The sequence below is a fragment of the Pinus tabuliformis genome, chromosome 4_1 (assembly GCF_031772625.1).
Source record: "Pinus tabuliformis cultivar Carrire ecotype Pingquan chromosome 4_1, CPIR1, whole genome shotgun sequence".
Taxonomy (NCBI): domain Eukaryota; kingdom Viridiplantae; phylum Streptophyta; class Pinopsida; order Pinales; family Pinaceae; genus Pinus; species Pinus tabuliformis.
In genome coordinates, this window is record NC_142303.1 from 219,601,911 (window position 1) to 219,621,199 (window position 19,289).

Consider the following 19,289-nt stretch of genomic DNA (forward strand, 5'->3'; position numbering starts at 1 on the left):
ACCTGCTCTAGAGGAAGTATTTCATCGAAGTTTTATACCAACAAACAAAATTTAAAGATGGTGGAATAGAGTTATGCAAGTGGAAAGAATTCCAATCCAATGCTCTGGAGGTTCTCAATTAGCTGTGGTGAAGCAAGCCCTTGAACTTGACTTCTTCGTTTAACCCTGAGAATATTACATCTGTTGGAAAAGGAAACTTTTGGCAGATGAGGATCGCGGAAATGTATCGTTGGCTTAAATAAACAGATCTTTTAAAGGTCAAATTTAAAGATTTAAAAAATCAGTTTTACTTTATCGCAGGTTATTTCAGCAATCCGGAAGCGACTAGTTCAACTCTGGATTCGGATGGTTGGCTACGAACAGGTGACCTCTGTTACTTCTCTAATGTTAAGAATTGTACTTATCAGCGGTCCAATGCATTCACAGGCTTAGGGATCGTTTCACTGCCTTTGTTGAACAGGGAATGATAATTTTGTATTGGGAGAAACATATAAAGAGCACTGCTCATTGAAGTTTTTTTCAAGCTTTTGTCTAGATTATTGAATGTATTAGAACTAACTTCAGAAGATGGAGGAACCAAAATACCTTTCTGTAGCTGATTGCTTTTTACTATAAAGGAAATTTGAGTTTCATCAACATTGAGTTCATTAGAGTTGTTCTGATACTCAGCAACGGATGTGTGGCAGGTTATATTCCTTTCTGATGATTGGTTTGGTTTATTATTTGACATTTCCTCCATGTTATATTTGTCCTTTCCCATTGAAATATTTAACAAATCCCCATATCTATATTCTTCTTTAGTTCTTGTTGAATAGGGTCATCGTGAGTTTCTTCTATCTTTATTTTTGCAGTTAGCGTTTTTGTATAGGGAGTGTGCCTATAAATATTGGTACACATTTAAGAATATTTCTATAATTCTGGTTGGTTACAACATTTAGAAAAAGTGAATAGATATGTTGATATTTAGGTCATTGACATAATGCACACACTATATGGATAATGGATTTCTGCACTTTATGCCTTACAACGTTTCCTTTGCAACATCTGTTGCAAATGCTAGTGTAATCCTTATTCACTCCACCACCTATTATTCACAAGGAAATGGGTTAGCAAAGTCATCTAACAAGGCCCTGGTTTGAATTTTGAAAAAGATCATTACATAAAACAAAAAAAACTAGGACTCCCAACTTAAGTTTGCTTTGTGGGGAAACAAAATGATGACATGGAAGTCACCATTTGAACTCGTATATGGAGTAGTAGTGATGTTTCCCTGTTAATTAGCCAAGCCAGTGACTAAATTAATTGAATATGCTGAGGAGGAGCCCAATCGATTGACTAGAAGAATAATTCAGTTGGTGAAACTGAATGAATGCAGAGAACATGCAACTCAAAACTTGATCAATTATAAGGAAAAGATGAAAGTTAATTTTGATATGGAGGCCAAAGATAGATTGTTTCAACTTAGAGACTGTGTTATGAGATGGAATGTCAGAAGGGAGGACAAGGGTAAGCACGATAAGTTTTATCCTTTGTGGATTGAGCCTTTTAAAATAGTCGAAGTCCGGGGTAATAACACTTTCATTCTAGACAATCTTGATGGTGAATTGCTATAGATTCTTGTGAACGGGAAATACCTAAATAATTACTTCCAACATTGAAGATTATTTATTTTCCCATTGTAAATATTGGTGTGACCGTTGTAAGTATCTAGTGTGCTTATTCATTGCATTATCAAATCTACAATATGACTCCATGTCTGCAATGAAGGCACTAATTTGTGGTTCTTAGTGTTTTGTTCCAAAACACTATCCCCAGTTGGAGCTAGTGTTGTAGTCATTTTTCTTTTTATTATGAAAGGAAAATTTCAACAAAAACAAAAAATAAAAGCATAAAAAAGAAAAAATAGATATATATGTTTACGAAAAAAACAAGAAGTATAGAGAGTGGGGCTCTTTATATTTATGTCTTGAAAAGTTTAATTTAAAGGTGGAACAACCTTTGCGAATGCCAACTGAAGAAAAGTTGTTAAATAGCGCGCAATTGTCAGAATGTATTGGCGTAGCATAGATCTGAGCGTGTTCAAATTAAGTTCGTCACCACAACAATCCTGATCTTTAAATTGGAGGGTGCTCCCGAGAAGATGATTTGAGAAATCATCCGTCGGGGTGATCGACGGTTGTGATCAACCCCAACAACACATGGAGGAAAAACCATTTATCGCCCAAGGTGCCCCCAAGGGTAGTAAACGGTTTCTCCCAGTTCGAAGAGAGAACAAGTAAACGAGAATCCATCTTTTATCTTCCACATCACACTTCTTCACTCCACCTCACTCTCTATACTTACACGTCACCTGACATGTTGGCCACCACATAACCCCTCCGTACTCTTTTGTCATCATTATCATAATTTTATTTTCCTCTCTCTTTTGTCTATAAAAAACCCCAATTTTGCTCATTTTCTATTTTCACTCTAATTATTGTTGTTCTCAACGACATTGATTATGTCACCAAATTGACTCTGAGCTACCAAGTATTTAAAGTCTTGAACCACCGTGTTTTTTTCATATTAAAAATTGAATGACCAAGAAAGCCACTTTATCTGGTTCTTCAACTCATATACCCCTAATGGACATGGATCACGACATTTTTTATCCCATATGTCCATTAAATTTAACTGAAGTCCGTCAAAAAGTCCTATTCAGTCGGGTTGAGTCATAAATTTCTTTGAGAGTGATTAAATATAGTTTTCTTGATGCATTTATGCCTCAAAACTACTCTTTCCCTAAGTTCATTAGTTGGTTAACCTCATCCTTGTACCCATAGAGATTTTACGTAATGAACTTGCTTGGTGAAAACATTTTGCAAGTGTCTTCCTTGTTAATATGATAAGCCCTAGATTTTCCCCAATCAGATAATTATACTAAATTCTCTACTGAAACCCTTATGCATGTATATTAGATTTTTTCAACAGAGGATATAAGTAAATTGTACATTTTTTTTTCCTCCAAGTGCAGTTCTTCCACTAGAGTCAACAAAGTTTCCTCTAGCTTGTTTTTCTGAAAATGTCCAATCGATTTTATCTGTAATCATCAGAATTCTGGCAAGAGATAAAACATCAGTGATTTATCATCAAGCCTTAGGGATTTTCCATTTAATGATGCATCATGATGTTGAGTTACGCATTCCCACCTTTTGGAAACATTCCATTAACTTACAACTCCTCAATTTTAGCATTTCTAGGTGTTTTAAGTTTCCTTCCTTCATGGTATACCTCTTCCTATATGTTCACATTGACCAATTCATGGATTTGGGTTTGAATATTGTGGACATAAACAATAGAAGAAAACATTGATAAATTGGATTGATTTAATCAGGTGCAAAGAAAACAATGAAGTCTTCTCTTATTATATTACTTCTTTCATGTACATTGTATATAAAGTTATCAATAATACTCCTTCTTCAAGAATTTAACCAAAGTCTCAATCCTTATTACAATTGAGTAAAGATTTAAAAGTTAGAGATAGGTTCTTATTTGAAGAATATGTTGAAATAAGGTTATATGGAGCAAAGTTCTTCCCATAAAGGCTTCCTTCTTTTGTGCCCATGATAAACTTTGCATTAGATTTTATCAGACAAAGCTTGAATGTGGATCAAGTACACTTTGCCCCAACAAGGAAAGGGTTTCTATTCAAATTACCCAAGACTGTTGGCCCCTTTATTGTAAATAATAGACATGCAACATAAGAGGCTAAGAAAATGTTATAAGCAATGAATATTCAACACGGGGAAAAGTGGCACTATGACCCACACTAGGTTATTTCAAAGAGGAGGTTGGAAATATTGTGTGCCCCTTATATCCATGAACCAAATCTAGATATTCAAAAGTTAGCAAATTATGGCCTGGTGGAAACACAAGAGAGCATGGAGGTATAAACCCCCCTCCCTATTGAAAAGGGACTAAAAAGGAGTGTTGTTGATGTTATAAATATTGATGGATAAAGTTCTCAGGGCAGTAAGAAATCAAAAACAAAAGAGTGTGAGATAGAGTTTGGACAATTTGCAGAAAGACCTTCAAGTGAGATTGGTTTTCAACTATAGTCGATAGAGATATAGTGTGCACCCTCATCTTCGATTCCAAATGAAGAAGAGAAAACTTCCTTGAACACTTTAAAAGATACTTATTAGCAGATTGAAGAGAGGAACATGAAGGTAAAGACAAAAACCATGACTCAGTTGGAATCCCAATCCATTTTTGGTTATCAAACCAATCTTCTCTCGGCTATGGATTTAGAGAGAAACTAGTTGAGATTTTCTTTCACTCACCCTGTGTATTAGTCAATTTCTTCTGCAATAGATTTTAGAACAGTTAGTTTATCTGTAAACACTAAAGATATCCCATTACCAAATAAAATTAACCTACACAGGTAAATGGGGGAGTTAATATACAATGATCTCAGCAAAACATCTATGGCAATACATAAGGAAAAAGCTTTACTGGGTAAGGTGATAGATCAATTGAAGCTAGAAAGGGCCAATTCTCGAGCTCTTCATAATCAGAATGAAGAATTTAAGAAGTTGATAATAAATCTTGGGGTACCTCCAAAGGATAAAGTAATTGTTCAATATTTGATTCAAAGTGAAAAGTCTGAGATTTATTCTTTGAGAAGGAAATTGAAGTTGCCTAAAACAGAGCATGAAAAATCTCCAAAAATAGCTCAAGTTGAAAAAGAAAAATAAATCCTAACTCATGAGCTATTGGAGAGAAATAAAGAAGTAGAAGTTCTTAAGGAGTTTAATACAAATTTGCAGCGATGGATAGACAAGCATGTTTGCATAATCATAGTACAACCAGATTCAGAAGACCCAATTGAAAAGCTTACTAGATTCATGAAAGAGTTGAAGATCTCAGAAGATGAATTAAAAAACTACAGAAGAATCTGAATGATGCAAAAGAGAAATTGAAGCATAAGGAGGGACAACTGAACATTGGCAGAGAGAATGAAACTCAACATCACAATAAGTACTAGTGACCATTTGATGAAATCAAGCAATTGAAGGAAAAGCTAAAGGGAAATATGTCTCTCATTTAAGCGAGAGAGATCATCTAGAATGATATTATTCAACAAATCAACGTAATCTAGGATCATATGGTGGTCATGGCTGAAGAAAAGGAAATCATTAGTACCTATCAAAACCTTATTTACACCAATAAAAATCAATCACATATTAAAGTGCACATTTGGCTAAAAGGATCATTGATTATTTAAATGCCAAATCTTTTTAGGAATTAAGGGCATTACATATTGTAGATAGAACAACTGTGGTATCATAGATAACCAAAATGGTGTAGAAAAACATGTATAGTATGCATGCAGAAAACATATTGCTAGAAGTTTCAAAACCTAATTTCGCCAGTGAAGGTGTGAATTGTGGAACCTGGAGTTACAACAAACGAGCCTGAATTTGCACAAGAGTCTCAATTTCTCAAATGACTATTTTTTAATATTCTCAAATATCCAGAAAATATCTCATTTTGTAATTTTTAAAAGTTATAAGTAGTTTAGCCTCATTAGGGGAATTTTGAGGTCTAAAATGGGCCTCCTAAGGAAATTATAAAATAATAGTGGAAATAATAAAATAAGATTAGATTATGTCATCAAATTTTAGAGGGAAAAAATAAAAAAAAACTATTTTTAAACTCGTATTTTCAACTTTTCTCCCTATAGGTTTAATCAAATTTCGAGCGGCAACACTTGTTGGATGCAAAATTTGATTCCTCATCCAAGGAGTAACCATGTTGCATACTTCCTATGGACCCGGATACACAAAAAATGAGAAATACATCAAAAATGTGATTACAATCACATTTTTTCATGTATTTCTCATTTTTCATGTAGCAAGGTCCATCAAAAGTATGCAACATGGATACTCATTGGATGAGGAATTAAGTTTTGCATCCAATGAGTACTCCTGCATGAAATTTGAGTAAAACCTTAGGAATATAAGTTGAAAATATGAGTTTAAAAACTAGTTCTATTATTTTGTTATTTTTTAATATATATATATATATATATATATATATATATATATATATATATATATATATATATATATATATATATATATATATATATATATATATATATTACTCCAAAAATGGTGAATCATCCCCCATGATTAACATCATCATCTTGAATCCTATTGGTTCTTATAAATTTTATTTTGCTTGTACATTTTTCTTAGGAGGCCCATTTTAGACCTCAAAATTCCCCTAATGTTTAATGTTTTATGAAGACCAAGTGGTTAAAAGGTTGTTGTGACAATTGACAATTTTGATAACTGTTTCCAATGTAAAAGTTTATTTACAAGAAGATTGAGGAAACAATTTTGGGGTTCCGTTTTTTAGCCCTAGAGACATAATTTTGTTGTGTAATGTACCAAATTTTCCTTGGAGAAGTAATGAAATTTCAAGATGATTCCAACTGTGTGTTGATTATGGCATGTTTTATTTCTCTCCATAAGTCATTTATGTGTTGTTCTTCTTTGGGAAAATGTGTTATAAAGTTGTTACTTCTTTTTAATTAAACATATTTACTTGTGCTTTAAAATAACTAACAGTACTTGTGTATCTTTATCAAAAGTAACCTCAAACTACGCTCCACCTTTTCCACCATTTCGTTTCCTCAGAATTTTCATAATTTTAGTTAAGATCTGGTGTAAAATATTTTATTCTTTTAGTCTTATACATCGAATCTTCTTCTTTATTTTCTCTTTGTCCATACTGTAATTCCAGTAAGTCATTGTCACAGATAGCTTGGCAATCTTGGAAGTGTTTTGTATTTTCTCCAAGAGTTAAAAATACATTACATTTTTCAAGAAATATCTCTGGGCAACCACACTTAAAATGACAAAAGAAAACATTTTTACTTATTTTGAATAGATATCCTACACACTAGCCTCCTTTCAACTAGAGGTTGTCCCTTTAAGATTTCATTGTATGCACTTCAAAAGCACTTCCACACAACTTTGTCTACACAACTACCTTGGCACAACTTGATTGCCAACTTCACATGGATATGGTATTTAAACAAAGAAATGGTCTCTTCTGCAAATTACATTTTGAGTTTCATGTAAGCAGATAGCAACCAAGAAAAATTACTATGCTGAAGCAAGTTCAATATGTGGAAGTTCATATCATTGTGCGGACCTCTTCATATTGGATCTCTTTCCACACAATAATCTCTTCAGAATTGATGCTTTTAGAAATAACTTTTACTTATTACATTTGTGCTAAAAGCTCTCAAGGTTCTATTTTATACACTTTAGACCCACCTCCATGCAAATTTCTCCTCACAACTACTGTCACAGTGAATAATGCCTTGTGTTACATAATATTCACACACACACAATCATTTCCGCATAAGTTCACTTGTACATCTATTCCTGTAATCAGTAGTGTCGTTGGATTATTCCACACGACCAGTAATGATTAGAAAAAGAGTTTTGAATTTTACTATTTTAACAACTCTTGCACAAAGCCTTCCAGGCATCTGTGTAGCCGCCAGAAAAGCATATTATTACATGGACTTTTGATTACGTTCTCTCAGATGAATGAAATAGAAATGAGATAAGTCCTAAATAAGTTTTTAATGAATAATAATTAAAATGCATTTCTATTTACTATGTTCTAATACTCAAACTTTTTTCTAGTTATTTCAACAATTCTTAAGAGTATGTTTTACATGTGAAGTTGTATCTATTGCATCTGTTGTGATTAGCATTTGAGTATGAATACAATTCTCTATGTTGATAACTATTGAGGGTTTTTGGGCTAGAAAGTGTTACTATTCTATTACAGTCGTCTTTAATTAGGATAAGAGTTTCCATAATGCAGGGGAAGCTACATGGAGTGAAATCTTTGCACAACAACATATGATCATAATAATAAATAATAATAACTTTACATTGAACTCTGAGATCTGTTTTTTCAAAGTATTGTGAAAAGGTTTCATATTTTCGTTTTGAGTAATTTTTTTATAGAGATATACAGTTTATTTGCTTAAAGCAAATAAGTTTTAAAATAATACCTACTAAACATAGAAACATGTTTTATTGTCAGAATCTTTTTGTTGTGTGAAATACATATTAAAGCTTATGTTACAAGTCATAAAAGTTACAGTAGTTAATTGCAAATGAGTATTTGTTAAATGTTACAAGATACAAAACTAATTGTGTCGAAGTGGTTGTGCGTGTGTGGAGGCTTTGCCATGAATTGATGCATCTGTGAATCAAGTATTTATATAACTCGTGCTATTTATAGGAACTTGTTTCACTATGAGATTTATTAATTAAATGACATTATTTAATAATAAATTTTACCAATTGCAAAGAAATAATAAATAATAATAATGTTATAACTAAAGTTTTGTTGGTAATTGTAATCAATGTCAAAGTCCTATACTACATATGGCAAAGAGGCAGAATTTCAAAATTGCCTTATGTAGAAGTAGGAGAAAGGAGAAGAAGAAGAAACATAGAAAAAAAAATGCTTTCATTGGGCGGAGTGTAGTTTCACCATTTTCGTAGACAATATAATGACATTAATGGTTCAATATCCTTTTGGTGAAATGGATGCATCAACACGTAATCTAGAACATAAATACTATTACCTCTACATTGACATCGATATAGTATTGTATGCGATTGTTGACAACTCGTAAGCTAGTCATTATTATTAGAAAATATTCACATTTAATTTGTTTCGTACATGGAATAACTGATTCCCAAATTTCGAGATTTTTTTTAAAACTATTTGTGTTATTTCTTGGCAATGTCTACTTTGTTGTTTTTTAATTGCTATTTATTTCATAAAACACATTTCACAAGAAGAATAGTAACATTTACCAAAAACGGAAAAAGCTAGAGAATTTAACACTATCAACAATTACTCTGATAGCGAAAATCATGTAGTTTGACAACTGTAATATGATTTTCAAAAAAAACGATGCCCATTTGTCTAAAAAATCATGTCGGAATTTCTACTATTTTTTGGCCAGAATTGTGGCGGGTTTAGATTATGCGAATTATTTCTTCTATTTGTCATAAATTGTTGTTTTTGATGAGTAGGAACGGGAAGTTCATTTCATTGACCAAAAGCTTTGTTTAGTGAAGTGTAGAAAAGGTTTAGTGTGTGGAAGAAGCTCTCATTGTGCAGTTGTCCACAACTTGTACTGAAAGATTTTATTGCTAATGTTTTACTATTAGAATATAAAACAAATTTGAAAAGCATGTGTTCGAATACAATTAAAAAAGGTTATCATAAAATTGATACAACAAAATAGTTCTAAATGCAAAATAGTTCGTGTATGGCAATTTGTGTACAAACTATATAAAATAGAGTTATTTTTGTTATACGCAGAAAATGATGTGTCTGAAACATAATTAATTAATTATTCTACCAAATGAAATCTATGCAGGTCTAAAGACAATGTTCCATAATTCTATTATCAAGAGATATATGGCTAAGATGCACCATTTCCAACGCTATTGCTACCACTATTAAAGTTTTTTTGGGGTACAATATGGGTTTGCGTAGAGATTTCTCAAAGAAAATTGCAAAGTAGATGGATTTGTTGTAGTAGGAATTGGTGTTCCACTTTCTTGAATGAAATATGTATCCAGAAAACAACAATCTGTAACATGTATTACGAGCTGACAACTTGTTCCAGAAACATGTTTACCGCTTTTTCAATGTAGTCTCTATCGGGGGAAACTATAACTTCCATTTTGACATTTTTAGTGAAAATCTCTTTTTCAATTTCCCTAGCTTATTCTTGCACCTCGACAACCCACCTACATTTCTTCTTATTGACCTTGGAAAAATTATTTAGCCATGTGTCAATATGTTCTTCAGTAAAATTAATGATGCAATCAAAGTCCGTTGCCATTTTCTATTTTTGCTCCTCTAATTCAGTTTTTAACCTTGTCGTTTGAAATTAACTCAGAATTGTGACTGGCTAAGCCTTTTATAATATCCATTTCCCTGAAATAGGCATTACCTATCCTTTTGCATAAGTCACTACATGCATAATTGATATTCTCAAGTGTACTGGCCCTTTCCACCCATCCAACTTCAAATTGGTTCACTCTTTTAGTATTTGGTAGATGTTGTTTTTTTATTTTCGAAAGCAGAGAGTATATCTAGCCTCCGCTTAAAAGTATTTAATTCATTGGCAATGAATTTATTTTCTTCTGTAAGATTACTGTTAGCTAAGTTAATAAATATCGTTAGTTGCTCTCGCAAGCACCTTAAATCGAAAAATTCTTGCCAATGATATATGCCTTCACTACATTAAACAGATTCACAACCGAGTTAAATGGTTGCAGTAGTGCAGTAGCAAAACTTGATAATGGAGTCATCAACAAAGGAACTAGATTTGCAATGTGTAGTAGTTCTTTTAATTTGTTTTTCAGCAGCTTACTTTCTGCAAGCACATTCATAACATTTTGAGTAATTGCATCATTGGTAGATTTTTGCAATACCATGAGCCCCATCGTGTCAATGTTCGACAGATCAATATCCACCTGTTTTTTATCAATAATATTTTTATTTTCGACCTTAACCTTTTCAACTCTCAATTTTTCACTGGTCCTATCATATTTTGCATTTTGCAATGTGACAGGACATTCATCGTAAATAATGTCGTCTTTTGCAATTTGCTCCATTATTGTATTATTCTCTATTAAACAAGTAGAAACCTAGTTAGGTGGTTCACAACTATTACTTTGCACGTCTATAGCTTATTCAATACTTTCTCTATTCATGATAGTTTTGGGCACTTGCTTATCTCAATGATTTGCTGATTCACCAATAACCAATTTTCCAGAACCAAGCATTAGGGGAATTTTGAGGTCTAAAATGGGCCTCCTGAGGAAATTATAAAATAATAGTGGAAATAATAAAACAAGATTAGATTACATCATCAAATTTTAGAGGGAAAAAAGAAAAAACTACTTTTTCAACTCGTATTTTCAACTTATCTCCCATTGGGTTTACTCAACTTTCGAGCAGGAACACTTGTTGGATGCAGAATTTGATTCCTCATCCAAGGAGCACCCATGTTACATACTTTTGATGGACCTTTCTACATGAAGAATTAGAAATACATGAAAATCGTGATTACAATTACGTTTTTTCATGTATTTCTCATTTTTCATGAAGCAAGGTCCAATTAAAGTATGCAACATGGGTACTCTTTAGATGAGGAATTACATTTTTCATCCAATGAGTACTCTCTCTTGAAATTTGAGTAAAACATTAGGGAGATAAGTTTAGGGAGATAAGTTTATTATTTTTTAATCTTTTTACATTTGTACTCCAAAAATGGTGAATCATCACCCATGGTTGACATCGTCATCTTGAATCCTATTGGTTCTTATAAAGTTTATTTTGGTTGTACATTTTTCTTAGGAGGCCCATTTTAGACCTCAAAAGTCCTCTAATGATTCTTCCTCTTTCCTAGAATCGTGAACGATGTTGCACCAACATGTGTAGAAGGTGAAGATTGTTGTTTAACGCTTAGGGATTTTTGTTTGTCTTACTTCAACTACTCTTTGGGTGTCCATTTTTGATAATGAATACTTGATTTTCTGCAAATTCAATAAACTATGTGATGTGTAAACATATTTTGAACTATGTGTAGTATTTTCTTACAAATTAAGACATGCAAAACTTGCATTGATTGTTTATTCAAATGCAATTTAGGTTATTAGAACAAAGAAGATGCAAATATGAGAGGCAAAAGAAAAATCAATAGTAAATTGATACAATGCAATGACTATTACATGTGTTAAAACTTTTGCTAAAGTTATTGTCTTCATAAACTGCGAAATGAGAAAATATAAATCCCTAAACAATTATGCAGAAAAAGAAATACATTGTAGAGAAAATTGCAAAAGAACTTGAGTAATTGAGAAAATGAACTATTGAATAATGTTGAATCTGCAGAGATGTGAGACTAGGAAAGTATCTACTAGTGAAAATGTCTATGTTTCTCTTCTTTTCCATTGGCAGATTCAAATACCACTTGGTTGATTATATAAGTGAAAATAACTTGCTTCATTTATCTGCTACTTATATTTGTTTCCAATGTCCTGTAGTTTCACAATTTTCTGTTGCAACCCCAATTACTAGTTGTTGTTATTCTTCGCATGGAAACTACCACATATGACATTGTTAATAAATAGAAATTGAAAATAACAAAGCTAACATTTACGGGAAGTAATGGAAATAAATACTAATAATGCAAAACCATCTTGTCCACTTATTGCGTAATTTGCTATTGATTTAATATCATTGAAATATGTGGCATATAAACAAAAATTTGCAATACAATATAAGGCCATTCTCTATCGACACTACATTCTGTAAGGTTTTCCGGTGCATTTTCCGGCTTGAATTGCTTAAACTTTGTCAACGATTATCTGGATTCACGATTCTGAGTTGAATTTTTTGCACAACCTAACAATCGTAAAGGTTTTCGAAACATCTAAATGCATGTATGTAGTAATAAAAATGCTTGTGAAAATTATGATCACAATTAGCTTTGAAGCTATCAACAATAACTATAAACAATCCTAAGTAAATATTATGTGCAAACGTCTTTAGCTATTTTTATCATGAATTGATTTAATTATTGAACTAGTCCCCACCACTAAATCACTAACAAATTGATTTATTTTGATACTGTAATACACAAAATGGTAAATGAAACTTGATTTACGAACACTGATACATGATTTTCAAGATCACAGTACAAAGCTAATTGCCATAACGCATTACAACTGGATGTGTATACATTTTCTCATGATTTATAAAAAAGATTGTTGTTTACTAAAGCCATTTATCATGATTGATAGTGCAATTCCAGAAGTCCTCACTGCCATTTTTCCTTAGCCGTTATTAACACGTTTAACACTTTCAATTAATAGAAAATGAATATTTCAAAGTGAACGCTAGTGGTAGGTGGTAAAATAAATCTAAAAAATTATTTGCTTTCTTACTTTGGAAACACTTATTGTCTCAATGTTCTAAATATATGTGTGCTAAATAGTAGGGATGTATGAAATAAAATAAATACGAGTTCATTGTGACAATGTACAATTAATTATTATCATTATTATTAATCGTTTTATTGACACCAAAGAATGCCACTAAAGAAAGGTGTATATTTTTTATTTTTTATTTGTTGTCAGATATGCACAACCAGTTTTGAATAGCTACTCCAGTGTTCAATAAAGTTATTCGATGGACACAACAAAAGAAATCTGCATGTGTGTTTGTTCTCTGCACATGCTTCCTTTGAATAAAACTTAGGTCGTCTGGTAATCTCATGCGAATAAAGACACCTTTGTATAGCTTTTGTTGAATAATATAGTCATTATATTCAATGTTATTATTAAATAATTGCTATTACAATAAATTTGTGTGGAACGATGGTGTGTGAAACAAGGAACATAAACCTCTGCACCAAAACACGCCTGCATTTTGAGGTCGCTCGACATAGTAGAAGGTCGGCACAAGAGCTCATGGAACATTGGCATGTTATTACTAATTAACTTTAAGTTATGCTCTTATGCTCTTAAGTGAAACTGTTTTTTTTTATGCGCTAAGTAGTTCACACTCTGTATTTTTTCTCTAAACACCTACATAACAGCTCTTTGGATGCAAAGAACAAGTGCGGAAAGATGAAAGTTATATACAATATCAAATCTCATTTATCAATTTTAGTGTTGTGTATTGTAGAGGTTTTTAGCGAAATTAATATTCGTGTTTATGACATATTGTATCTTGTAATCATGATAATAATAGCAAGTAACGTACAAACTATTGAAAGGATTTGGTATTCGCACTTAGCATAGAAAAATTAATCAATACCAAGTACTACTATTAATATGCATTCAATAAATTCACACACAATGACGTTATCACAGCTAGTTGCAAAGATATTGATAAGGTCATATCTATTGACATTATAAAATACCCTTTTCGATATATATTTTGTGAATTCAGGTATATACTGCTTTTAAAAGACTAATATTTAACATTTGGTTGAGCTGTCTTGGATTAAAGGAAAAGCTATGAGATTTGGCTGTAAGTGTTATTGGTACTGGTGCCGATGTGCCCCTTGCTATTGTAGTTGTTGTTGGTAACCCATAATATTTTGCAACTGAATAGTTTAACACTCATTTCTATTACGCTTTGCGCAAATGAGGAGGCAATATAGATATGGATGGTTATTTTTTTTGAGTTGTTAGTTGTGAACCACTATTTGGTGTTATCTATTTGAAAGAAGTTGTACAGAAGTGGTTGTGCGTATACAAAATAAATGGTTATTTGATTTTGTTGACTATGAAAAGTGTGAAGGTTAGTACAATGAAATATCGAGAGCTTTTTATGGATTATGAATTTTCTATGCAATTCTGCACATATGCATTTGTGTTCTTTTTTTATTTTATATATATATATATATATGTGTGTGTGTGTGTGTGTGTGTGTGTGTGTGTGTGTGTGGATGTCCTTGGCATGGATCCCAAAAGGAATATTAACTAGAATTCAACAGATATGTTGTAGATTCCTCTGGCGAGGGAACAAGGAAGGTAGAACATTTGCATGGGTAAGATGGGATCACATTGCTTTGCCCAAGAAATGGGGAGGTTGGGGGATGAAGAACCTTGTATGTTTTTCAAAATCCCTTGCAGTGAAAATGGGATGGCAGGTCCTTACTTCAAACAATTTATGGACAGAGGTGGTGGTTAGAAAATACATTAGGCCGCAATGTATTGATGAATGGATCAGAATGCCTAGAACAGAACTGACATATCAATGATTTGGCGAGTTGTTTTGAATTCTTTTGAATACATCTGAGCAAGTCTGTCTTGGAGAGTAGGATCGGGTGGGAAGGTTCGTATTGGAATGGACGCATGGTATGGTAGTGGGAATTCTCACATTCTTCCCCCTGAACTCATCCAATTTCTAGAGACATATGGTATAAGGACTCTAAATCAAATCGTGGACCCAGAAAATTCCTCTATTTTTGGATAGGCATGGAAATCTGCATTGAATCTTAGGATCCTTGCAATGTGGCATCAGGACTGGACAAGCTATATTAGTGCACTATCGAAAGCTTACATAAGGATTCAGGAAAGGGAAGATGAATTAGTTTGGGCAATTTCTCAGCATGGAAAATATACTCCAAAAGAGGGATATCCATTTATCTATGTTGATCATGAGCCCCTTAATTTTGTTTGGTGGTGGTGTCCGATGTAGAAATTAAAAGGCCTGCCAAAATATAAGCTTTTATGTGGTGTTTATTACACAAAAAAGCTCCCACGGGAGACAACCTTCAATGTCATACCTTTCAGGGACCCTCCTAGTGCGTATTATGCAGGAACCATGAAGAATCTATTAACCATTTATTTCTGCATTGCCCGATAGTAACTGAAATTTGGAATCATTTATATCAATCGATGGCTATCAACATCAGGTGGATGGGAGATACTTTTCGAAATGCATGGGAATTCTGGTGGAACCAAGCCCACCCTACAAAACTTCGTAACCTACCCTATTAGTTTGTTGGAGTATCTAGATATGAAGGAACAAACTCATTGTTGGGTGTGAAGCCTAATTATCTTTTGTATTCAAAGGTATCACCGCATTGGACCCCGGTTCGAAATGAGGCGGCAACGTTGCCCGTAAAATATTCGCTGCAGGGGGGTTCCAGGAGGGGGGGCTGCGACCTTTTGGGAGCTCCCCCCTGGCGGCGGGTTTCGGGGGCAGCGCCCTTGAAGCTAAGAATAGATGTAAAATTTCCTTGTAAAATGTTGTAATTTCGTAGTCAAGCTGGGCCGTTCATTAGGCGGAGATCTGACGGTAGAAGTTATGCTTAATTTAGGTTTTTTTGCCCTCGAAGGCAACCCCTCGCTATATATGAGGGAATTGTATTGCCTCTATGTATATCTGTATTCTGAGTGAGGAAGAGAGAGGAGATTGAGAGCGAAGAGGGAGTTACTGTAGATCTGTTGTAGGTTGTATCTCTTCAGTTTGCTGGATAATATAAAAAGAAGGACTGGTTGTTTCTCCGTGGACGTAGCCCAAACTGGGTGAACCACGTATATCTGTGTCTTTCTTGTTTTATGTGTTTTCTGTGTTTATATTTCTGCAATATTTTATGTGTTCCATTGCTTTGTATTATATAATTTTCTAAAAACTGGTATCAGATTCGAAGGTTTATTTGGCTGATAAACTTGCAGGAGAGAAGTGTTCTTGGTTCGAGTGGGAGTAATGTCGGAAGATGGCAGGTTTAGGATCAAAAAATTCAATGGCCGAAACTACCAGTTGTGGAAGACGCAGATGGAAGATTATCTGTATCAGAGAGATCTGTACCTACCATTGAGTGGAAAGACAAAGAAGCCGATGAGTATGATAGACACAGAATCGAATATTCTCGACAGAAAGGCACTTGGAACAATACTGTTGTGCCTAGTGGCGTCGGTAGCGTTTAATATTTCAAAGGAAATGACAACAGAGGGTTTAATGTCGACATTGGCCAAACTATATGAAAAATCCTCGGCCTCAAATAAGGTATTTCTTATGAAGCGTTTATTTAATATGAATATGTCAGAAGGTGGATCTGTTACTGATCATTTAAATGATTTTAATACAGTTACAAGTCAGTTAAGTTCTATAGGGATAAATTATGATGATGAAGTTAGGGCTCTTTTATTTCTGTGCTCATTGCCAGAAAGCTGGAATGGTTTAGTTATGGCCATTAGTAACTTTGTCTTTGGATCTAGTACTTTAAAGTTTGATGATGTTGTCAGTGCAATCCTTAGCGAGGAAATGCGACGGAAAAGCTCCGATGAGACATCAGGTAATGCTTTGACTGCAGAGACTAAGGGAAGAAAAATGGAAAGAAGAAAGAGCCCAGGATATCGCAGTAAGTCAAGAAAAGCTAGATCCAAGTCCAGATCGGGGATAGTGTGCTAGAAATGCAGGAATAAAGGACACCTGAAGAAAGACTGCAAGTCTCAAAAGGAAAAAGAAGGAGATGCGTAGCAACAAACTAATCATGAAGCGAATGTAACAGGTGATGTGTTGCAAGATGCTTTGATTCTTTCATTAGAAAATATTATTGATGCTTGGGTGGTAGATTCAGGGGCCTCATTCCATGCCACACCTGATAGGAAACATTTTCATGATTATGTTCAAGGAGATTTTGGACAGTTTTGATTGGGTGATGATAAACCCTGTAAAATCGTTGGATTGGGTACAATTTTCATAAAACAGCAAAATGGAAATCAGTGGCTATTGAAGGAGGTAAGGCATGTTCCAGATCTGAAGAAAAATATGATTTCAACAGGGCAGTTGGGAGGTGAAGGTTGTGTAACTACTTTCACAGATAAAACCTGGAAGGTCACTAAAGGATTCCTAGTAATAGCGAAAGGAGGAAAGGTTGGTACATTGCATTTATGCAATAGTATTTCTAATTCTGTTAATGCTTTAACCTCTACGGGAGAAGATACGGCATTGTGGCATCATAGGCTCGAGCACATGAGTGAGAAGGGGATGCAGATTCTTCACTCAAGAAATTTGTTTCTAGGTTTGAAGCATGTTGATTTAAAATTCTGTGAGAATTGTGTTTATGGAAAACAGAAGAGAGTCAGATTCCTTAGAGTTGGGAAAGAAAAGAAGAGTGAAAAATTAGAGCTTGTGCATACAGATGTATGGGGACCTGCTCAGGTATCATCTCTTGGTGGCTCTCATTATTATGTTACTTTTATTAATGATGCAACCAGAAAAACCTGGATTTATTGTATTCGAAATAAATCTGATGTAATTACTACTTTCAATAAATGGAAAGCTTTGGTTGAAAATGAAACAGGAAAAAGGTTGAAGTGTCTCAGATCAGACAACGGAGGTGAATATTGCAGCAAAGAGTTTGATAGGTACTGTTCAGAGAATGGAATTCGTAGAGAGAAGGCAGTTCCAGGAACACCACAAGAAAATGGTGTGTCAGAAAGGATGAACAGGACAATCATGGAGCGTGCAAGGTGCATGAGATTGCATGCAGGATTGCCTTTACAATTTTGGACAGATGCTGTAGATACTGTTGTTTATCTAATAAACAGAGGGCCTTCAAGTTCCTTTGATGGTGGTATTCCAAAGGAGGCATGGGCAGGTAAAAAGGTAAACTGCTCTTTTTTAAAGAATTTTGGTTGTGAAGCCTTTGTCCACATTAATAAAGAAAATAGAACAAATCTTGAGGAAAAATCAAAGAAATGTACCTTTATTTGTGATCCGAATTAGATCCATAGAAGACTGTCAAAGAACCATGACTGTATAGATCGAACAAATCTCTAAAGAACTCTAGAACAACGATCAAAGACACCCTGAACCAGTGGCAATGGCAGCCAACGTGGAACAACGAGGACCTCGTTCAAAGTACATTGAATGAGGCCCATGGAGACCGCGTGGGAGGCTAAAGTAGCCCCTGGGAGCCCCGGAATGGGAAAAAGAGGTGATTTTTTATGCTCGATTAGCGTTGAGCGAACAGGGCTGAAATGGGGAAGCCCGAGCACTTGGTCGCATCGGGAGCCAGAGAACCGCGGGTTGAAAAGGTAAGAGTGCTAAACGTACAAACGACGGGACCCGCGCTCTGGAAATTTTGATCAGGGCACCCTTGAATGGTAAGAGGTTTTGGACGAAAGCGGAGCGATTCCATACACCGAACGAGGCGTGGCAGGCGGAGGTGAGAGAAAACCGTTGTTGATCGCACGCTATCAGTTGAGCAAGTCAACCGCGCAAAAAGTGCATATGGCATCAGATCTGGAGGGCTCAGATCGATGGCTGAGGTCGTGCCCGATGGAGGAAGTGGAATCGACAAGGGAATATGCCGTGTTTTAGAAAGGATTTGGAATCCATTTTGACTGCCATGATGGAGGAAAGATTCATCCACGACGTAACTGAAGAAATGAATTGACGAAGTATGTTGGCACCGTTTAGAGGAGGACAAGTGGCCACTCCCTAAGCGCTGATGATGACGCTGAACAGGGAACTCCAAGCACAGCTGCAGAAGGTGAAGAGATAGAGGCAGAAGAGGAACCGAACAGGCATAGGGGTCGAATGGCTAAAGCCATGAACAGAGGAAGAAGACAGTTAGTTGAGTCGAGAAGGGAAGTAAGACAACAAAAAGTCGAGAGACGAAGAAGTGGAACAGTGAACACAGAGAG

At 34.5% G+C, this 19,289-nt stretch overlaps 1 protein-coding gene across 1 annotated transcript in view; it reads left to right on the forward strand.

Moving 5' to 3' along the window:
* Window positions 1-467, forward strand: part of LOC149175025 (beta-phenylalanine coenzyme A ligase-like) — a 28,804-nt gene extending 28,337 nt beyond the window's left edge. Inside the window, exon 4 of the mRNA XM_089421033.1 lies at window positions 301-467. Within this exon, the coding sequence (XP_089277159.1) occupies window positions 301-467 (167 nt within the window). The remainder of the gene's footprint in view (window positions 1-300) is intronic.
* The last annotated feature ends 18,822 nt before the right edge of the window (window positions 468-19,289 follow it).